The 23669-nt window shown below is 47.2% G+C and overlaps 1 protein-coding gene across 6 annotated transcripts in view; it reads right to left on the reverse strand.

Moving 5' to 3' along the window:
• CCNJL (cyclin J like) overlaps window positions 1-23669 on the reverse strand; it is an 85452-nt gene that overhangs the window by 41449 nt on the left and 20334 nt on the right. For all 6 annotated transcript variants that reach the window (XR_009259478.1, XR_009259476.1, XR_009259477.1 and 3 more), the window contains one exon: window positions 13463-13676. Coding sequence is in view for 3 of the 6 variants with exons in the window: in XM_058722106.1 (XP_058578089.1) it covers window positions 13463-13676 (214 nt within the window). In the remaining 3 variants the exon portion in view is untranslated. The remainder of the gene's footprint in view (window positions 1-13462; window positions 13677-23669) is intronic.

Here is a 23669-nt window from a genome sequence, read left to right on the forward strand (position 1 = left end):
CCTCAGGAGCCCTCTGTCCTACTCTGTCAGGTGCTGATGGTAAAGGGAGGTGAGGGAGGCAGGTCAGGGGATAAAGGGCCACTCCACTGGCTTCCCAGCCTTGCCTGGCCCTCCGGGTAGGCCTGGTATCTTCGGAGGTGACTGTGGGAAGGACCAGGCAGTAGATAGAGATGGCTGGAGCCAAAGAGGAAACAGGAAGCTGTGGTGGAGAGCTTTCTCCCAGTACCCAGGGGAAGAAGTATGGGCCCATTTGTTCCCAGGCAGGACCAGGCTGAATGGAGACTTTTCTGATGCTAATTCTTTCTTCCTCAGATTCTTCCTTCCTTGGGGGAGAGAAGTGGCTATCAGGAGAGACATATATTTAACGTGAGCTGAGAATATTTAATGAGGGCTGAGAATGTTGTGACCCAGGGGAGCCCAGATTCTGGGGGAGGTCCTGACTGGAAACAGGTTGAGAATGCCCTCTCCAATATCATGTGTGATTTCGGGCCATCACTTAGAAACCCATACCTCAAAGAGTGGTAGGGAGGCTCAGGAGATAGCACAAGTAACGTGACTGGCACAGATCCTAGGACAAAGAAAGCACTCCATAAACAACAGCAGCTGCTGTTCTATGATTTATGGAACATGGTACTTATTCTTTGCACCCCAGACCCAGGATCTTCTTCTCAGGTCCTGTTAGGTAAGTACGGATGAACCAAAGTTGGTAGCTAGTGCCGCAAGACATTTTATTACAGGCCCCGAAAAAGGGGTAGAAATAAGCTCAAGAAAAGGCTCCCCAACCCCAACTCAATGCCCCTGGCCAGGCTATGCTGGACTCTAGAGTGGCTCCAGCCTCCTTCCCCTGGACTGTGACCTTGAACTCCACCCTGGTGCTGCAGGTTCCAAGGTTCACATAGAGGGAAGCAAAGGGGACCACGGGGTCCACAGCCTTTCCCAGATGGGTCCTCTCCACAGGCGTGGGACTTTCCCAGGTCACCGAGCTAGTCAGCAAGAGACAGAACATGCATGAACCAGGACATGCATTCTGGGTGCACAGGGATTCTGCTGCCAGGTGCCACCACAGTCCAGCAGGCACCAAGAAACACAGGCAGCACCCAGGGAGGGGAGGCCTCCGTGTCATGGACTCAGCACATTCTGGTAACACACCGGGAGGCTGGGAGCGTTTCCCACTTGGAATCAAGCTCAGAAGGATTGAGTGAGCTGCTCCAATCACCCAGCTGGTAGGGGACAAATCAGAATTGGAAATCCAGCAATCTGTTCCATGAGGTCAGGGGTCACGTGTGTCTTGTAGAACATCACAGATCCCCTTTACGTGGCACAGCATCTGGCACAAGGTGAATAAAGAACTGCTTTTTATTTTAAATGATGAATAAACGGCGCCACAGTCCAGAGCATCTCAGAGTCATGAGGATCCCTACAATCCCAAAGAGTCTCCATAATGAGTACATCTGTCTGGGTGCAGGGATTCCCACAGATGTGGGTGTGAGGCCAGTTGTGCCCCCTCCCCACCTCACAGTCCCATTCTCCACACACACTCTTGTCTTCAACCTCCTCTATGCTTATGCTAGTTTAGCAGTTTAATCTCAGAGCCTTTCTGCTACAGATCAGTACAACCAACAGGACCTACTTTTTCCTCCCAATGAGAGGACTGAAGTTGAAGAGTGTATCTCTAACGGGACACTTTCTGTAATAAAGGACCACCCTCTTCCCATCCACCTAAACAAGCTTTTTCATTAAAAAATTCTTTGGCTTGGGGAGACTGGGTGTCTCAGGCATTTAAGTGCCTAACTCTTGATCTTGGCTTAGGTCATGATCTCACAGTTCGTGAGTTCAAGCCCTGCACTGGGCTCCGTGCTGACAGCGTGGAGCCTGCTTGGCATTCTCTCTCTCTCTCTCTCTCTCTCTCTCTCTCTCTCTCTCTCTCCCCCTGCCCCTCTCCTTCTCTCTCTCAAAATAAATAAATAAACAGATAAACTTCAAAACATTCTTTGGCTTTTTGTATTTTACTGGAGGCCAGAAGGGGGCTTCTTCCTTGTCTCCCTAGAGCACACTGCTCATACGTCCAGCAGGCAAATGTCTTCCTGAGGAACCATGGGAGACAGATTTTGAGTGATGTGACAGAGAAGCCAGGAAGCCACTCTGAGGACAGCACCCTCTGAAAGGCTGTTTTACTTTTTTTTTTTTTTTTTTTTTACAGAGGGCAGGGGGCACTCTGATGAACCACCCGTGGTTCTAGAGAGGCCCGGCCATGCACTGGCTGTGAGGGCTGGGCAAGCCGATGGGGCAAAGGTGGCTTGAAGGCTCAGCGTGTTGGAATGGTGCCCAGTGCTCCCCCCAAACAGTGGATCTTGCTCTTGTGAACTTCTGTTGACTCAGGGCCAACCGTGCAACTGCAGTCATAGGGACCATGACAGGTTAGTTTCTGGATAGAATCTGATACGGTGGAGACAAAAAGTCAGGGACAGAGTACAAAAACCCTGCAGCTAAAGGCAGTGCTTGGGTGCTCTTTGGGGGAGCGGGAAGCTGTGCAGACCTCTGGGAGCGCCCCTCCCACTCTGCCCTAACCCTGCTGCAGGGATCTGGAGATTAGGAAATGTCCTGGAGAAAAAGCCTCTGATCTTAGCCAAACCGGGCAAAGGGGCCAGCCGGGTAGACCCGGCGTGAAGGTGGACCTGGGATCTGCCCTTGGTGAGTTTCACCCTTCCTTAGGACACAAAGAAAGGTCCTTACAATGGCTTACAGCCCCAGGGAGACGGTGTGAGTGGAAGCAACGTCTACAGTCCCGGTCGCTGAAGAAGACTCCACAAACTCGTACCTCCTCTGTGCTGAGTACAGTGGAGCACAGATCAGATCCCCGTCCACAAGATGCCTTACGGTGCCTCCCTCCTCCCCAGGCCTGTCTCCTTTCTCCCCTAAAAGCAGGCTGTTCCATCCATGGCTGTATCTCCAGTCTCTGGCACAGAGTAGGGCTCAATAAAATGTTGAAGGAAACAAATGAATGAATGAAAGCACACGTCTGACTGGCTGAGTCAATTCCTCAGTCCAACTTTGGAAACAGAGACTAGAGGTGAGGCTGCGGGTGGTTGCTGTCTTCAAGAGGAAACTGTAAAAATGCCTCTCAGGTCAGGGTGGTGTTTGGCCAGCTGGGTCACACACTGGCTTCCCTTCTGGCTGTGAGAACTTCCTTGTCTCAGGACAGAGCAACTGGTACAATGACTTCACACGGTGGCAGCAGATCCTGGGTTCCTTTGTGCTCCTCTCTACAGACAATTTCACTATCTAGGGGCACCTGGGTGGCTCAGTCTGTTGAGTGTCCGACTTTAGCTCAGGTCATCATCTCGTGGTTCGTGTCGGGCTCTGTGCTGACAGCTCAGAGCCCAGAGCCTGCTTTAGATTCTGTGTCTCCCTCTCTCAAAAATAAATAAACATTAAAAAAAAAAAAAGTATTAAAAAAAAAAAGAAACGAAACAATTTCACTGTCTAAAAGCAGGGGCTGTGGGGTTGGGGCCCTTTGTCAGGTACATGGCTGGCAGCTGGGGCCAGGACTGAGCACGTGCTTCATGTGGAGGAACAGAGTTCTCTCCACGAATGGAGGTCACTGCTCTGCAGAATGCTCACTCCCAGCTCACCGGGGGTTGCTGTGGGCCAGGCCCGACGGGGCTGTGGCTGCACGAAGAGCAGACAGCGAGCCTTTCTGGGCTGGAGTATCACTGGCATGGCGATCAGGGGTCCTGGCTGGACCTCTGCTGCAGCACAGAGGAGGAGGAGGAGGAAAGGCAACTCTGGCCACTTCCCTCAAGGTTAGAAGGTGAGCTGCTTCCAGACCCGAGACATATCCCTGAGGACTGAGGTGTTCACCCAGGCTGGCTAACATGTGGCTCTGCAGGCTCAGGAAAGAGAGCCAGGAGTTTCCTAGCAACCTCGCTGCCTGCTAGCCGGTCTCCCAGCTGCAGCGGCAGAAGGAAGAAATCCAGCTGTAGGACAAAGGCCGCTGTTGTGTGGTGGCTGAGAGCAAGGACTCAGGGAGACGGCTACCTGGGTCCCCATCCACGTACCCTTGGGCAACTCACCTTAGTGGGCCTCAGCCCTCCTCTGTCAAGTGGAGAAAATAATACTGCCTATTTTATAAGACTGTTGTGAGGACCAAATGAGGAAATCCATACAAAGAATCAGTGGTCTGGCATATAAACAACATACTAACCATTCCCTGATCACTGGGGCCAGGGTCTGCCCTCTACCCCCAAGTTTTGATTACAGAAAAAAAAAATGTAGTGATTTTGCAAGTAATTTTTGTTTTATTCTTTGTATTTTTCTCTATTTTCTAATTTTCTACAAGGAACAAATATCACTCTCCCGCTTGGAAAAAAAAAAAAAAACAGTTTAAAATTCTCAGAAGACACCATTGATGGGACCCTAGAAGTCAGAACTGGCAGAGTAACTTCCAGAGAAGGTTCCAGAACATGGGTCTGTCCTAATCCAAGACTATCTCAGTATGGCCCTGCTTTACAAGTGCCCACAAATCACACTTTCCTAGAAGAGTTCCAGGAACCACAACATGTCAAGTGACAAAGAAGACACTTTTCCTGTCTAGACACTGAAATGCTTATAATTAAATCAAAGACTCAGGAGGCAGGGAGAGGCAACAGATACTCCTTTAAGACAATCTCAAAAATCCAGGCAGGGGCACCTGGGTGGTTTAGTCTGTTGGGTGTCCAGCTCTTGGTTTCGGCTTAGGTCATGATCTCACGGTTTGTGAGATCAAGTCCTGCATCAGGCTCTGCACTGACAGTGGGGCCTGCTTGGGATTCTCTCTCTGTCTCTGTCTCTCTCTCTGTCTCTCTTTCTCTCTCTCTCTCCTCCCCCACTCATGCTCTCTCTCCTCTCTTTTAAAATAAATAAATATTAAAAGTTTATTTATTTTTGAGAGAGAGACAGAGCGCAAGTGGGGGTTGGGGGGCAAAAAGAGAGAAAAAGACAGAATCTGAAGCAGGCTCCAGGCTCTGAGCTGTCGGCACAGAGCTGGACGCGGGGCACGAACCCAAGAACCATGAGATTGTGACCTGAGCCAAAGTCGGACACTTAACCAACTGAGCCACCCAGGTGCCCCTAAAATAAATAAATAAACTTAAGAGAAGGGGAGGGGAGGGGAGGGGAGGGGAGGGGAGGGGAGGGGAGAGGAGAGGAGAGGAGAGGAGAGGAGAGAAGAGAAGAGAAGAGAAGAGAAGAGAAGAGAAGAGAAGAGAAGAGAAAAAAGAAAAGATCCAGGCAAACACACCTAACATAAAAATAATCTCTAATCTCACCACCCAGGGGTATAACGGCTGGCCTGTTTCTTTGGGTCTGAAAGTGGTTTTAAAGCCAACCAAAGTTGCCCTGCCTGTAGTGTCACCACTCATGCTGACTAGGTGGTGGGTGCTCAGTGAAGGGCAGGCTGCTGTGACCCGAGGAGTGAAATGTCTCCACCACGGACAGCCTGAGTCTCTGAGGTGAGACAAGGAAGAGATATAATCTGGAAAAGTCTCCAGTGGCTCTCCCAGGGGGCAAGAGGACTAACGAATTAGGACTCTAAAGTTCTTCTTCTTCAGCATTAACAGAAGAATGCATATAACACAATCCTGACTGTAACAAGGGAGAAGGTACTGGTAAGACACAGTATTCACTACAGAGAGGGTTCAAGGTTAAAGTAAATAAAAAGAAAAGAAAGATAAATGCCTAGCTCTGAGCAGCCAGGCTGCAGATAAGTGTGAAGAGCAGACAGGGTGCTTGACGTCAATGTCTTGGTCATCTTCCCGCTAAGATGTGGGCCAGGCTATTCTCCTGAAAGTAAGGACATTTAGATTTTCTTAGAAGGGTCACTGGCTCGTTCCTGGCGTGTCTCCAGAGACCTGCTGGGTCTCTGGCTTGAAGGCTGCTTCTTTAGGAGATGCCTCCAGATCATAAGCAACATAAGGATGGGGATTAGATTTGTTTTGTGCCCCCAACTATCTCCCAGGCTCAGTGCATAGGAGGTAAAGGTGTGTGGAATGACTTATCTTCAGTGACAGGGACTATAGATATTCCTTCTGTTTGCCACTGACTCCATGGGTATATAGCTTCCGGTATACAGCAGAGGTCCAATAAATGTTTTGTTTTGTTTTGTTTTGTTTAAATGACTTACCTGTGTGGGGTCATGGGCTCCTGAACATTGCATCTTCAATTAACCCATGCATCTTAAGACTTCCCTCTTACTCTCCCCAGCCACAGAAAAACCCTACTTGGATCCCAGAACCCCAGGCCCTGGAAAAACAGGCCTGAGCACTAAACTTGCTAAGGCAAACTGTACAATTTCTGAGTTTCCGGCCCAGCCAGTTTCCTGACCAACATGTCACACAAAATCCTTCCCCTGAAAATAGCTCTAAGCCTGCCAGTCTGCAGAGATGGGAACAGGAAATGGAAAATCACCATGTCCTCACTCACAGCACTGCAACATCAGGGCCCCAAGTCCGGATGTATTTGGTGTGGCCCTCGGGTGACAGACCACTTTTTCCAGTCCAGCCCATGCTGTGGGGTCACCACCAAGATGCTACTGATTAGAAGAGGCACCATTGATGTTGCACAGCCTTTGGAGGAAATAATAAACGACTGTCAATATTAAGTGCACACATCAAATGTAAGACGAGTCTTCATTTTCTGAAATGGGAAACCACGGCAGGAAGGGAATGTAGGATTCCTCCTAGCCACTCCCCCGTGAATTATCTCCTGCATGGGGGCAGCCATATTTCCTTGCAGATTTGGGTTTAATCCTGTAAATGAATCTCCTGCTTTGCTTTGTCTAAAGTACACCCGTGAAAAAGGCCACCTGGAAAAATGGCCCCCTTTGCATCCACTGCCCACGATTAGTACCTTAGGGGCATTTCGACTATTCCCAGCTTGGGGAGAGCTGGTGTGTTTAACTTCTCCCCCAGCAGGAAGGTACTGCCTTCCTTCATCCCCTCCACCAGGAGGGATTAAGACTGCTTTCAAGTCTGCAACAGGGAGACCCCATCCCATCGCCCCCCTGCCCTGCTCTCAAAGAAACTGCTTCTCAGAGGCAGCAGTTGCTAATCAAAGCAGGGGGAGGAAAGGGGAAGGATGCAGGGGTGACTGAGGGGGGAGTGAAGGTGCTTTACTGGGACAGAGATGGGCCACTCCTAGAATTTCCTGAGGCCCAGAGAGCACAAGCCCTTGGTAGGCAATGGTTTTCACTGGTACCTTCGCTAAGAGATGAGACTATTCATTTCTGGCTTGAGGAGTCTTAAAAGCAATTGGTCTGGGGAACTCATTTCTCATCTGGGCATCCTGGACAGGCAAGGCAGCAGGAGGGATGCAAAGGTACTTCCTGCTAGGAGCACAGAAGGAAAGCCATAAGTAGACACTGGTGGGGGGTCGGCATGGGGGAGGGACACTGCTCCTCCACTGATGGTTTCTTGAGGTAGAGAAGTGTGGTTCCTAAGGCTCCCACAAATTAAGTTCAATTTAAGAAAAGGGATCTTGTCATTCACGAGGCAATTTAGTGTTTCCTATCAAAATCTTACATGCACACAATGCACACACCTTTGTCCCAAGCATTTCCATCTCTGGGCATTTTTCTCACACTTCCTTGTACAAAAATACAGGGAAAAGGATAGTTGTCATACTGTTGACAGTAGTGAAAAAACCAGATGGCAATCTAAATGGCCACCAACAGTGGAGTAATCAAACAGACGTCAGTGTTTATGATATAGAGAACTCTGCAGTCAAGGAACAGTAAGGTAAACCCAGACAGACTGACAGGAAAGATGTTCTTGACGTGCTACGAAGAAAGCACTCTTGGTATTAACCCACCTGTGTAAATACACAATTGATTCTGGTTATTTGCAGAAGCTGTGTTCCATAGTCACTGGGAAAGGCAGAACTAGTGAACCCAGAACCGGGCTCCTAGGGAAGTACAGAGTTAGGTTCCTGTGAGCCACTGGTCATGTTTTCATCAATCGATCAACACAGAACCTGGTTCTGTGTATTTCTGTTCAATATACTGTTGATTCATTATCACTGAACCCACAGCCTGCAGCACTGTAACTCGCGCCTGAACAAGCCTCATCTAGCACACAGGTTTTTTCTGAACGGCACATCATGGCCTTGCACTCAAGAATGCGAGACAGCACTTCAGCACTATGCTTCTTGGGGGCCGTATTAAGCAGTAAAACCACCAACAAGCAGAAAAATGAGAAAATGTGGCACTAAACACACTGAGAAAAGGACCCTTGTTTTTAAGCACGAGAGCTGAATCAAGAAGGCAGAGCGTTGTCTTTGTTCCTCAGCTGGGAACGTGCACACTGGGTGCCTCTGCACATGTCCACGAATGACCGCCAAAGTTCTGTGAGTATGGATTTTGAGATTACAAATAAATTTTAGTGAGGAGCACCTGGGTGGCTCAGTCGGTTAAGCACCTGACTCTCAACTTCAGCTCAGGTCATGATCTCACGGTTTGTGAGTCTGAGCCCCACAACACTCTGTGCTGAGAGTGCTTGGGATTCTCTCTCTCTCTCTCTCTCTCTCTCTCTCTCTCTCTCTCTCTCTCTCTCTCTCTCTCTCTCTCCCCCTCCCTCCCTCCCCCTCTCCCTCTCCCTCTGCCCCTCCCCTGCTCTCTCTCTCTCTCAAAATAAATTAAAAAACCCACAAATTTTAGTCAATTCGCAAGTATGGAATCTCTGAATTATGAGGAATTACAGTAGGTCAATTTTGGAAAAAGACATAAGAAACTACTCCCAGAAGGTATTTTTGGTGAGTGGGATAAGCAGCAGATTTTTTACTTTATTCTGTGAATCTCACTGTCCAAATGAGTATACTATTTCTAATTTTGGGGTCACCTGGGTGGCTTAGTTGGTTGAGCATCCGACTTCAGCTCAGGTCATGTTCTCACAGTTCATGAGTTTTGAGCCCTGAGTTAGGCTCTGTGCTGACAGCCTGGAGTCTGGAACCTGCTTTGGATTCTGTGTCTCCCTCTCTCTACCCCTCCCCTACTCACACTGTGTGTGTGTGTGTGTGTGTGTGTGTGTGTGTGTGTGTGTGTGTCTCAAAAATAAAGAAACATTTTAAAAAATTAAAACAAAATTTTCAGTGGGAAGGTGAGCCTTTCTGTAGGTACATGCATCATAGCATGACAGATTCACTGTGAGCTAAAGGATACTCTGCCCCCACATTTGATGCTTCCCTCTTCTGGGGAGGAGGAGGGCTGAAATGAAGGCTAGCAGAGGACTCAGCCTCACCTACAAAAGCCTGAAAGTCAGAACTTTACCCCAAGAAACAAACTTGTCACCCTTAACTTTTCCCACTTCACATACCAGAAGCAGTCAGTGAGGGGCAGGATGGGGCTCAAATCCAGAAGAGAAAGTACGATGGAATGGGGGAAAGGGAGGGAATCTTCCAATTCTGTTTACTGGGCAGTTTATATGGGTGTAATCTAGGATTCCTTTTACCACCTTGTCAATAAAAATAGATTTATTTTCCCAATTATGAAAACACATAAATATGTTTGGGTCTGGAAGTATACACACCAAACTGTGGCAAAAGGCCTAAGGGTTTGGGGAAAACAATTTTTTTTTCTTTTTTCTTTTAGAGAGAGTGTGAGCACACACACACAAGTGGGACAGGGGCAGAGAGAGTGAGAGACAGAATCCTAAGCAGGCTCCATGTTTGGCATGGAGCTCGATGCAGGGCTCAATCCCACACCTCTGGGATCATGACCTGAGATGAAATCAAGAGTTGGACACTCAACTGATTAAGCCACCCACCCAGACATCCCGGAAATGAATTTTTATACTACTGTATCTTTTGGATTTTTTAATAATAAAAATGTATCTCATACCTTTTTGATTGTAATAACAACGTCTCACATTTAAGGCCATGCTGCCCTACCAAAAAGGCCACCCTGGTCATGACTCCTGCCTTTTTGGTTTTCTTCCCCACCCTCTCTCCTTCTCAGGTTGCTTCATGCCCTGGCCAAGCACTCAACACCCAGTCATCTCGGAGCAGCAGTAGCTAGGCAAAAGCAAAACTCTGGGTTTCCTTAAAAAGTTCAACACTGAAGAGCCAATTCTAATCAGCAATTCCACTCTTAGGTTTATGCCTAAAAGAACTGAAAATAGGTGTTCAAACAAAACTGGTACTGAATGTTCATAGCAGCACTAATAATAATAGCCAAAAGGTGGAAACAACCCAAATGTCCATCAACAGATAAATGGATAAACAAATTGTGGTATGCCCATACAACAATGTTATTCAGCCATGACGAGGAATGAAGGACTGATGTGCGCTACAACTTGGATGAACCCTGAAAACATTAAGTGAAAGAAAGCAGACAAAAGGTCATGTACTGTAGGATTCCTTTCACACGAAATGTCCAGAACAGGCAAATCCGTACAGATAGAACACAGATTAATGGCTGCCAGCGGCTGTGAGTGGGAAGGAATGGGAAGTGGCCACTTAATGGATACAAGTGTTCCTTTCAGGGGGATGAAAATGTTCTGGAACTAGAGAGAGGCAACAGTTGCACAGCAGTGTGAATGGATGTACTAAACGCCATGAAACTGTATGGTTCACAATGGCTAAAATGGTAAATTTCATGTTGTGATATGAATTTTACCGCATTTAAAAAACAAACAAAACTCCTGAGCTGTGTGATCATAGGCAAGTTACTCAGCCTCTCTGAGCTTACAGAATGGGCAGATGACAGCACAACCACATAGGCTGGTTGGGAGGATTCCATGAGACATGGGTGTTAAGTGCTTGACACACGGCTGGGTATGGAGAAAGGGGCTAGTAAGTAATAAAGCTGCGGCCACCAGGATGACAGTTACGGCACGCTGACAAAGCCCATTCACCTGGAAGTTGTGGGGTCTCCATGCTGCCAAATTATCCTTTTAATTAAACAGCCATAACAACAACAAAAAGAGGGGCTGGGAAGCTGTAAAAGATGAAAGATTAAAGAAGACAGTGGCTCTACTCTATTTACAGGATACTTACATCTAGATTATATTTATGGTAGGATTCTATCTCGTGTAGGTTACGTGAACAGTTAACTCAATCATAGGAAGACCAAGTCCACCATGGAACAACCTATAAGCTCTTGCTTTTCCACCTCCTTCCATGGGTCTGACCCTTGACTTCCACTGGTCTGACCAAGATATGGACCCTTGACTGACCCTTGATTTATGGGGGCAGAGGGGCTGTAGGTAGGTGAGAAAGTTCCATCTGTGCAAAGGCCCTTATCTGGAAACAGCTCTAAAAACTGAAAAACTGACAGGTGGGTGCAAGAAATGTTACTCTTCTTATCTAGGAATTATCTGGTACAGAATTAGCAGAACTCAAAACTTCCTGAGGCAAGGTGACCACCCCCCCACCCCCCGCCCCTTGTGGCTAATAGTCAGCCTGGGGAGAGGGGAGGGAGCAATGAATAGGATTTCAGGCTGTCATGGAAACTTTTCTTTCCTTGGGCCTCTGAGCATATGGCAGGTGTCCTGAAAAATCCGTTCCTGCTGCCCCAGGCTGGCTGCTGCCCTCAGACATGTGGGTGGGGGTGTCTGCCTCTCTGTCTGAAAGGCCCTCTTCCCTCTGCCATGACGGCGGCAGCACAAAGGAGTCTCCAGTGTGCGCCTCACATCCCAGCTCCCCAGACAGACACTGGGGGACAGCCTCCATGGCCTCATGGAAATCTAAGTCCCCTGCCCCCATGGGGCCTCGATGCAGCCCATAGATCACAGACAGCAGCAGGCCAAAGGCCATGGCACGGACTTCTCCTAGGCCGCCTGAAATGTGATGCCCGTTCTGCCCTCAGCCGACAGGGATATCTTGCAAGCCCTGCATCTCTTCCCAAGACGGAAGAGAGCTACATGTTGTTTTGGGACTTTGAGGTAGCAAGCAGACTGGATTCCCACCCAGCAAGACTGACTTCTCTGTAGAACACAGGAAATCCAGCTGGCCCAAGGTAGAGCAAATCAAATTGGAAGACTGTACACCCAAAGCAGCCAAAGGGATTAGAATAACAGGTGGAAAGTGCCATGGTGGAAAACAATACAGAATATTTAAAACTCTATAGCTGTGCTTCTGGAACTGGGTGATCGTGGCCACAGGGGTTCAGGGCAGCATGCCGAGGACAGAGCCATAGGAGAAAATGGGTAGCATCCTCTTGTGGCATCGGTGGGACTCAAGGATTGGAGAGGGGCCGATATAATAAAACAGGATGATAACATATTGTAGAGGGGAATGTAAACTCTGACTGAATTGTAAGAAGAAAATACTAGATGTCAAGGAAATGTCATGATTGTAGCTAGCCACTTTGGGGCACGTCACTCCTTTCCATTAAGGGCACCTTGGAGAGGTGTGAAAGCCCAGCTCGGAAGGAACCTCTAGCTTCATTCATTTCCTTTATTCCACAAATATTTTTGTCTGGTCTTATGATGTACTAGGTTCGTTTCCCTCCCCAAAACTTACTGTTTAGTAGCGGGGGTGGGTGTTAATTAAGAGTGCATGATGCCATGGAAATATGTATTTGCTGAGTGTGTGGGGGAAGGCTTTCTCAAGGATGTGGGGTCTGAGTGACATTTAATTGGGTCCAGACAGGTGGGGTGGGGAAGCTTTCTAGGCAGAGGAGACAGCATGGGCAAAGTTCTGTGACAGGAGGGGGCCTAGCTGGAATTCAGTGCCTGAAGAGGGGAAATGTATGAGGTCAGACAGACAGGACCTTGATAGACGATCCCTATCCTCAGACTGTTGGTAAACCAGGGGGCGATTTTAAGCAGCAGGATGGCATGAGAGAACTGTGTTTTAAGCACATGACCTGAGCAGCATAGTCAGGCGGTAGTCCCTACTGAGGCAGACAGACAGACAGCTATGCTGTGTTTTTTGTTGGGCCTCAATGGAAGATTGAGGCCTGGTGTCCAGGCCTGGTGACAACACAATGGGTCTTGGTTGGCCCCAATCAAGCAGTCACATTTCTACATACCTCTAAGAACAGTGGTTGTTAGGGTTTCCCCTAATATACATTCCCCTAATAGCACATTCAGAGGCCCTATGCCCCTGGTGACACTGCCTTAAGAGTACAGGTTCTGGCACCACGCAGTTCTGGGCTCAAACTGTGTCTGCTATATACTAGCTAGATGACCCAAGGCAAGCTTCTTAATCTCTCTATGTCTCGGTAAGATGGGGGTACTATAAGTATCTGTCTCTCTGTCTCCTTGGGTCATGGTGTGGATGCATTAAAATCAACATGCTAAAATCCTTATCACTTAGCCTGGAACACTACAGACGCTAAAGAAAGTGTTCATTATTATGACTATAGTTTGCATTCGGCAAAGGATGGACACAGAAGATGTGCAAAGACCTCAGAAATGTAAAATGACTCAGGAGCACCCAGGCTCTAAGGAGGGGGGCGGGTGGGTGGGAAGCAGCAGTTTCCACATACTTGCGAGCAGGAGGCAGGACACCGCCACGGCATACAGCTGCTTGGAGGTGGTGATGTTGTAGCGGTCCAGGAAGTGGTCCAGCAGGTAGACAGCCAGGTGCCGGGCCGCGGGGCACAGCTGACAGTGGCTGCTCAGCAGGGTCAGGATGTCCACAAAGAACCGGCGGCTCTTCAACAGTGGGGAGTGGGCTCGGAAGGCGGGCAGCTTCAGCTCCTGGAGGACAGGAGGGACAGAAGGGGGGTCAGGGCTGCCTCCTGAGAGCCTCGGATGCCCCAGGAAAGCGAGACATGGGGGCCTGCCTGCTGGCTGGTGAGGGGCAGTGATTCCCTCCAGACCCTTCAAGTCCCAGGATGGCAGCCCCTCTATTCCAGAAACTCCTGGACCATCTCCCATCTGCCCTCAGTGAGCACAAGCTTGTGAAGTGTCAAGGATATGATGACAGAGGCACATGAAGGAGATAATCGGCACCAAAGACATCAGTCATTCCCTGGGGAAAGGATTAGTATTTGAGATATATAAGCCATAAAAGAATATAGGCCTGGAGGTCAGAGACCTGCATCCCAATTCCAGTTGCACTACTCAACCAAGTCATGCTAGCACGGTCACCTGCCTTCACCTTTGCCTCTTCCTCAACAGCTGAGGGGAGGATTAAATAGAAAATGAATGTAAACACCCAGCACACAGTGACCTCTCAGGGACCCCAGCCTAATTGCCTCTCTGGGTGGGATTGTGAGAGATGAATTTTAAAAAATATTTAATATATGGGGCATCTGAGTGGCTCAGTTGGTTAAGCACCTGACTCTTGATCTCGGATCAGGTCATGATCTCACGGCTCGTGAGTTCGAGCCCCACATCGGGCTCTGTGATGGTAGTACAGAGCCTGCTCGGGATTCTCTCCTTCTCTCTCTGCCCCTCCCCTGCACTCTCTCTCTCTTTCTTTAAAAAAAAAAAAAAACCAAAACATTTAAAAAATATTTAATACACAAAAAGCTGTTAAAATAATAGTACAAAGAACTCCTGAAATACCCTTCACCCAGGCTCCTCAGTTTTCATTTTACATTTTCTCTCTCTGCATGCACATACATTTTTTTTCTAAAAGTAAATTCCAAACATATTTCCCTCCACCCAAGGAGGCAACTTTTACTTTGTAATTTGTACACTGCCATGTTATCCAAATTTATTTCTCCAACATAAGCCAGCAAGAGAAATATCAAGCCAACCAAGATTTTTAATGACAGGAAAAATTTTCTTATATATCTACTATATTTGCAATTTAACCAAAGTAGGCCAGATATGATTTATTTAGGAAATGCCGTAGCTATATTTTGTCAAGTAGAGAAACTAAAGAGAAGCAAAATTGAGGGACAGTGGGAAAGGGGGAACTGGCAGAAGGCAGGTTCCCTGTGGGTGAGATTAAAACAGACTGGAGCCCTTTGTCTGTATCATGCCACTTTCTCAGTGTGACTCTACTGAGATAGCAACAGCTCTGGGACAAGAGATATCTGTTCATTCATTCATTCATTTATTCATTCAAAATATATTAATTCATTCATTTAACTCGGTAAGTATTGAGTGCCTTCTATACATCAGACATTATTCTAGGCACTGGGGATATAACCTAGAATAAGATAGACATACATCTAAATGGAAGATTAAAACCATCAAACTCTTACAAAAGGAGCAAATCTTCATCACTTAGGCAATGGTTTCTTTGATGTGACTAGAAGCAACAGAACTAGAAGCAAGATCATCTAAGTTGGACTTCAAAATGTAAAACCTTCATGCTTCAAAAGACAACATCAAGAAAGTGAAAAGACAACCCACAGAACGGGAGAAAATGTTTGGAAATCATGTATCAATAAGAGGCTGTATCCAGAATAAAGAATTCCCACAACTCAACAATAAAAAGACAACGCAGTTCAAAATGGGCAAAGGACTGAATAGATATTTCTGCAAAGAAGACATGGAAATGGCCAATAAGCACATGAAAACATGCGCAACACTCAATCATTAGGGAAATGTAAATCAAAAACCACGGTGAGATACCACCTCACACCCATTACAATTGCTACTAGAAAAACAAAATCAGAAAATAAACATGTGTTGGTGAGGATGTGACAAACTGGAACTCTCATCCACTGGTGGTGGGAAGGTAAAATGGTGCAGCCACTGTGGAGAACACTCTGGCAGTTCTTCAAAACGTGAAGCACAGAGGAAGCACGTGACCCAGCAATTCCAATCCTTGCTGTATGCCCAAGAGAAATGAAAACATGGACACACAAAAACTTGTATAGGAGTGTTTCTAACAGCTTTATTCATAACAAGATAGGGAAACTGAATGGACCCCATGAAAGACTACTTTTTTGTTGCCTCTATTCTTGCTAGGACCTATACCTCCACTCTACACACACTTTATGGTACAGATAATGTATATCCTCCTTATAAAGGGCATGGAGTTAATGATTTCTTTGGAGTCATTCAGCGCAGCAGATAACATCTAAGGAGTGATGAGGTGGGTCCTCGTGAACCATTTTCCAAGACCATTGACTCACCAAGACCATTGGCTCCAGGGCATAGTGACTGATGGAGGACACCTAAACACTTCTCTTTGTTGCTGGATGCCTGAGAAGACACGTGCATTGACCATAATCCTCAATGAAAACCCCAGACCCCAAGCAAACATGAGACTCACACCTCTTTCCTTTCTGAGTCGCCCACTCTGTCTGTATCTGCTTTATGTCCTCAATAAATGCTGCTCTCACTTCCTCTCGGCTTGTGCTTAATTTCTATCCTGTGAGAAGCCAAAGACCCTCTTGGCTGGTCCTGAGGGATTTCCTCTGCGTCCTCGGACGCAGCCAACCTGCATCACTAACAGTCTCCAAATGGAAACAACCCAAATGTGCATCAACTGATGAATGGAAAAACAAAATGTATCCATACACCACACAATATTACTTGGCCATAAAAAGGAAAGAATATGAACGACCCTTGAAAACATTATGCTAAGTGAAAAAAAGCTAGTCATAAAAGACCACATATTGTATGATCCCATTTATATGGTATGTCCAGTATAGGAAAATCCATACAAACATAAAGTACGTTAGTAGTTGCTGGGAGTTAGGGATGGGTGGACGTTAATGGGCGGGGGGGTGGGGGGGGGGTGGGGGGGGTGGGGGTGGTGACTGCTAATGGTTTCTTTTTGGGATCATGAAAACATTCTGAAATTAGATAGTGTTGATGGTTGCACAATGCTTAATATGCTAAAGGCAACTGAATTGTATACTTTCAAAGGGTGAGTTTTATATGAATTATATCTCAATAAAGCCATCTTTTTACCATTCTCATGGAGTTTCTAGACCAGTAAGAGATGGGAACCAAATAATAAGGCAATTACACAATTCCAAACGGTGATCAACACTACAAAGGAGGGGTGCCTGGGTGGCTCAGTTGGTTAAGCATCTGATTCTTTGTTTTTTTGTTTTTTTAATGTTTATTTATTTTTGAGACAGAGAGAGACAGAGCATGAACGGGGGAGGGGCAGAGAGAGAGGGAGACACAGAATCGGAAGCAGGCTCCAGGCTCTGAGCCATCAGCCCAGAGCCCAACGCGGGGCTCGAACTCACAGACTGTGAGATCGTGACCTGAGCTGAAGTTGGACACTTAACCAACTGAGCCACCCAGGCGCCCCTTAAGCATCTGATTCCTGATGTCAGCTCAGGTCTTGATCTCAGGGTCATGAGTTCAAGCCCCGCATTGGGCTCGGTACTGAGTGTGGAGCCTCCTTAAAAAACAAAAACAAAGACGAAACACTACAAAGGAAAACCCTGAGCAGTGAACGCCCCCATCTTCTCAAAGGGAGAAAGGCCTTCCCTGGGAAAGTGAAGCCTGCGTTGAGATTTCATGCTGGGATCTCTCCTCTTCTGGCTTGTTCCCCCACAGAGCTCTGAGCCCAGGACATCTCTCTTGCTAACCCCAGGGCTCTGCTCATGGAAGGTGCTCCAGGGTGAATACTCTCTCTCCCTCATGTTTACACATAAACTGGAGTTTGACAAAGTCCTGAAACCCCAGGCTTTACTTAACCTGCAAGGGATCTGAGACCACAAGACTTTTAATGTACCTTTTTCTCAACCTTTTTTTTTTTTTTAAAGTAATCTCTACACCCAACATGGGGCTCGAATTCATGACCTTGAGATGAAGAGTTGCAAGCTCCACCAACTGAGCCAGGCGGGCACCCCAGTTTTTTTCATTTAAATCAGAGACAATCTTTTATTGTCAGTTTAACTTTTTTAAAGAAAAGATTTGACTTGTGTATTATTCATCTTCATTGTCTGATGAATTTATGGGCCACTGTAGGATTTCAAACTCCTTGAGGGCAGGGTCTGGGTCTGCTCTGGCTCATCCCTGTTTTCTCAGCACCCTGGGGTGTCCGAACATCATCAGGTACCTAATACTAGCTGTGGAAGGAATAAAGGCAGGGAGGGGGAGAGCTGGGGAGGAAAGAGGAATGAATTGCAGTGGTGAGTGGAGAATGCCCTCAGCCCATCAGTAGGGAGCAGCAGTGGGGGCTTCAAGGAGGAGAGATCCATCCAGCCAGGATTTGGAAGGATGTTTAGGAAGTGACTGTTGAAGATACAGGAAGGGAGGAAGCTCAGCAGGAAAAACTGCATTGGCAAAGGCTACACAGGTGTCCCATCCAGGGAATCAGGGCACTTGAACAGCCAGACAGGTAGGGTGTGCCCAGACAAGCAGGTGAGGACGGCGGGCAGTCCCACCTTGTGTGCCCTGCTAAGACATCTAGCCTGCTCCGCGGGCAACAGAGAGCCCCTGAAGGGCTTAGAGCAGGGCATAAACACTGGTAGGGTGGCTACGCATGAAGATCTCTCAGCCAGGCTCCTCCAGGGCTATGTCCAGACACCTGGTAGCAGCAGCCAATGCGGGGCTGCAGCTGCAAAAGCAGCCTCCTCCTCCACCCTCCGGCAGCCCCCACAAGCCTGCAGGCTACTTGGGTATTTCCTCTAAACAGCCGGCTCTGAGGCTCTTGACAAGACGCAACCACAGTCACAGATCCTTGGTGTTCCGTAGGCAGCAGCTGCCGGAAATGAGACAAGTGACCTTTGGCCCAGACTGCACTGCCCCCATCAAGGCAGTTCAGAGTCCCAAAACACAACAGGTCAGATATGCAGAGTCCTGACTTCCCTGCCTGCTCAATTTGGCCAAGCTTAACTCCTTCTGCACTTTCTCCTGTGTCAACTGGGAGAAGAGAGCTCCCTCTGTATACTTTCCTGAGGAAAGGGTCCGCTGGCGTGAGCAGATTCCCAAAGGAAGTCATCCATGCATAAAACAGAAAGTTATGAAGACGGCACCTGGGTGGCTCATTGGGAGGGTTGAGCTTTCGACTTTGGCTCAGGTCATGATCTCGCGGCTCGTGAGTTCGAGCCCTGCATTGGGCTCTGTGCTGACAGCTCAGAGCCTGGAGCCTGCTCAGATTCTGTGTCTCCCTCTCTCTCTCTGCTCCTCCCCCACTCACGCTCTGTCACTGTCTCTCGAAAATGAATAAACGTTAAAAAAAGATTAAAAAAAAAAAAGAAAAAGTTATGTTCCTCTGGAACAGGCAACAGTACGGGTCAAGAAGGATTTGGCAAATAGGGGTTCCCAGAAGTGGCCGAGTGTCAAAAGTGGGCAGGATTCTGAAAGTAGAACAGCCATCTGTGATGCTCTTCACCCCCATTTCTGCTCATTCCTCAGATATTGGTTTAAATGTCCCTTCCTAAGTTTTCTCTGACTCCTCATCATTCAAAATCAAGCCCCCCTTGTTCTCTTAGCATGCTATTCTTCACGGCCAAGTATGTACTTATTTACATGTGTCTTCCTGCTAAACTCTAGCTCCGGAGGGTGGAGGTCAAGTCCACTTTGCCTATACCATTTGCCCAGTGCCCAGACGGAGGTGCTCAAAAACTATCTGCAGGAGTAAAAAGGAATGGATAGCCATGAAAAGGCAAGGAGGAGGGGCGCCTGGGTGGCTCGACTGGTTAAGTTAAGCGACTGACTCCAGCTCAGGTCATGATCTCATCGGTTCCTGAGTTTGAGCCCCACATTGGACTCTGTGGAGCCTGCCTGGGATTCTCGCTCTCTCCTTCTCTCTGCCCTCCCCTATTAATGCACTCTCTCTCTCAAAATAAACAAAACTTAAAAAAAAAATTTTTTTTAAAGGCAAGAAAGAAACTTAAATGCACATTACTCAGAGAAAGAATCCAATCTGAAAAGGCTAAATACTATATGATTCCAACTGTATGACATTCTGGAAAAGGCAAAACTATGGAGAGGGTTAAAAGATCAGTGGTTGCCAGGGGATGGGTGGAGGAGGGAGAGAACAGGCCAAGCACAGAGGATTTTCTAGGACAATGAAACTACTCCGTATATTATAATGATGGATACACATCATTATACATTTGTCCAAACCCACAGAATGTACAACACCAAGGCTGAACTCTAATGTAAACCAAAGACTTTAAGTGACAGGGGCACCTGGGTGGCTCAGTCAGTTAAGCGCCTCTTGATTTCAGCTCAGGTCATGATCTCATAGTTTGTGGGTTCAAGCCTGGCATCAGGCTCTTCACTGGCAGTGCAGAGCCTGCTTGAGATTCTCTCTGCCCCTCCCTCTCTCTCTCAAAAAGAAACATTAAAAACAAAAGACTTTAAGTGACACTTATGTGTCATGAGGTTCATAGACTGTAACAAATGTACCCCTCTGGTGGGGCATGTGGATATGGGGGAGGCTGTGCATGTATGAGGGGCAGCTGGTACATGGAATATCTCCGTACCTTCTGTTCAATATTGCTGTGAACCTCACACTGTTTTAAAAACATAGTCTTTAAAAAACAAAAAGAATGAATACTGTAACGTACCACGGTGCATCAAATACACTCCTCTCCCCACATATTGTGTGGGGCACAGATAGTTAAGTCAGGCAGTTCTGGGGTGGAATCTCAGGTCCACCCCAGTTATTAACCTTGGGCATATGAATTCAGAACCCCAGTGCCCTCATTTGGGCCCTCATCAGCCCAGCTATTCCTTCTGTAACCCAATTAAGGGGGAAAAGGCTTTCATTACAAGGGCTTTGCTCTAAGGATCCACATTCCTCCCCAGGCACTTTTGAAAAATGGGGCACATTTGAAAAATGGGGGTCACACTGCCCTAACTGTAAAATATTTGGCACTTGACAGCAATCAGTAAGCATTAGTGGCCTTTCCCTCAAGCTGGGCAATCAAACTTCAGATAAACTGAGCTTATCTGCCTCTGTCAAAGGCTCTCTGGACTCTCAGAGGAACTGTTGGATGGAATGCTTTGGTGGGTGGAGGGAAGCTTTCTACCTGACGGTTTATAGCTGGGCCTGGGGGCCTCTGCAGAGAAGGAAACCTACCCATCCCCTTGTCCTCCACAGAACCCTGAAGTCAAATGGAATGAGGAGTCAGCCTCAGCTTCTGGTGCTGAGAAGGGTGATTCCTTGGCAAATGAACAACAATGTGGGACGCCAGCATGCCTACCCTGTTTAGTTTGAGAGCCCAGCTGATTCCTTCTGTAACCCAATTAAGGGGGAAAAGGCCTTCATTACAAGGGCTTTGCTCTAAGGATCCGCATTCCTCCCCAAGCACTTTTGACCTAAGTCAGCTTAAAGGCCACAGCAGCCCGGGTGCATGAAGCCACCCCTCCTGGTGAGGAGCCTGGATTCCAGAAACAAAAGAGCAGCCTTCGAGGGGCGGCCTGTAAAGCCCTCCCGGATTAGGCAGGCACTTGGCAGGCACTCAGCAGCCAGTGTGGGCGGAAAGGGGCAGGAAGGGCAGGAACGGGGCCAGGCAGAGTGACCTTCCTCTCGGCAGGGCAGGGGCAACATCTCTGTGGCCAGCAGAAAGGCTGGGAGGAGGGCACAGAAAAGGAGGGGTAGCAGGACAGGCAGAGGCTTCCAGAAACTCTCCCTCACAAGCTGCTGGCCCTTTATCACCTGAGCCAGACAAGAGAGCACGAGTTCCTCAGCCGTAACCAGAGATGAGCAGGCTGGGGCACAGGGACAAGCGGCCGTGACGGAGTTCAGGTGCAGGGAGTGCAATCCACCTTACCAAAAAACACTTCTGTTATCAAAGTTTATTTTGGTTTTTATTATTTATTATTATTATTATCTTTAATGTCTGTTTATTTTTGAGAGAGAGACAGAGCACGAGCAGGGGAGGGGCAAGAGTTAGAGACTAAGACACAGAACCCGAAGAAGGGTCCAAGCTCCAGGCTCCAGGCTTCAGGCTCTGAGCTGTCAGCACAGAGCCTGACGCAGGGCTGGAACCCACTGACCGCAAGATCTTGACCTGAGCCAAAGTTAGACGCCCAACTTCCTGAGCCACCCAGGCGCCCCTATTTTGGTTTTTAAAAGTAATAACAATGGAGGGGTGCGTGGGTGGCTCAGTTGGTTAAGTGTCAGACTCTTGGTTTTAGCTCAGGTCATGATCTCACAGTTCAAGAGTTCAAGTCCCACGTTGGGCTCTGTGCTGACAGTGCAGAGCCTGCTCTTGAGATTCTCTCTCTTCCTCCTTCTCTGCCCCTCCCCCACTCACACTCTTGCGCTCTCTCAAAATAAATAAGCTTTAAAAAAACAGTAACATTCCGATTCTGTGTCTCCCTCTCTCTCTGCCCCTCCCCCATTCATGCTCTGTCTCTCTCTGTCCCAAAAATAAATAAAAAACGTTGAAAAAAAAAAAATTAAAAAAAAAAAAAAAAAGGGGCACCTGGGTGGCGCAGTCGGTTAAGCGTCCGACTTCAGCCAGGTCACGATCTCGCGGTCCGTGAGTTCGAGCCCCGCGTCAGGCTCTGGGCTGATGGCTCGGAGCCTGGAGCCTGTTTCCGATTCTGTGTCTCCCTCTCTCTCTGCCCCTCCCCCATTCATGCTCTGTCTCTCTCTGTCCCAAAAATAAATAAAAAACGTTGAAAAAAAAAATTTTAAAAAACAGTAACAATGGGGGCGCCTGGGTGGCTCAGTCGGTTAAGCGTCCAACTTCGGCTCAGGTCATGATCTCGCGGTCCGTGAGTTCAAGCCCCGCGTCGGGCTCTGTGCTGACTGCTCAGAGCCTGGAGCCTGTTTCAGATTCTGTGTCTCCCTCTCTCTCTGCTCCTCCCCTGTTCATGCTCTGTCTCTCTCTGTCTCAAAAATAAATAAACGTTAAAAAAAAAAAAATTAAAAAAAAAAAACTAACAATGGACAAGAAGAAACTATTAGATATACAACAAAATGTTAACAGCAGTATCTTGGAGGGCTGAGATCTTGTGTGATTTTTATTTTCATGCTTTCAACCCTGTGGATTTTTTAAAAAAGAAACATTCAAAGTAAAAAAAAAAAAAAAACCAAACTCACAGAGAACAGATTGGTGGTTGCCAGTGGCAAGGGGGAGGTGGGCGAAATGGGTGAATGGATGAAAAGGTACAAACTTATAACTGTAAAGTAAATAAGTCCTGGGGATATAATGTACAGCATGGTGAAGCCAGTAATATCGTATTCTGCATTTGAAAGTTGCTAAGAGATAAATCTTAAAAGTTCTCATCATGAGAAAAAAATGTAACTACATGAAGTGACAAATCCTAACTATACTTATTGTGGTGATCATTTCCCAAAATGTACAAATATTGAATCCTTATGTTGTACACCTGAAACTAATATAATGTTATGCTTCAGGGATGAAAAGTACAGCATGGGAATACAGTCAATATACTGTAATAGCATTGTATGGTGACAGATGATAATAATACTTATCATGGTGAGCACAGCTTACTGTATAAAATTGTCAAATTACCATGCTGTACATCTGAAACTAGTAACATCGTATGTCAACTACACTTTAATAAAAATAAATTGAAAAGTAATATTCAAAAAAAGACTGAAATTTTAAAAACATTCAATGTATAGACATTTTATTACTTCAATACTGTGTTTCCAGTCTGAAAAGAAACAGAGGGAGGGACTAGATACCCACTGTATTAAGGCCCAGCTCAAAATGTATCCCCAAGGATTCCCTGGTAACTTCACGTCACGTCTTTGAGAAAGTCAGCCCTTTAATAATAACATGCCCCATGTCAGCACCGTGCTAAATATCCCACTTCGTCCTCACAAGATGCAAGGCCCCACCCAGGTCCAACCCAGAAGTAGTGACCTTTTTTTCTTTTCCCGTT

The sequence above is a fragment of the Neofelis nebulosa genome, chromosome 1, assembly GCF_028018385.1.
Source record: "Neofelis nebulosa isolate mNeoNeb1 chromosome 1, mNeoNeb1.pri, whole genome shotgun sequence".
In the NCBI taxonomy this organism is placed as follows: domain Eukaryota; kingdom Metazoa; phylum Chordata; class Mammalia; order Carnivora; family Felidae; genus Neofelis; species Neofelis nebulosa.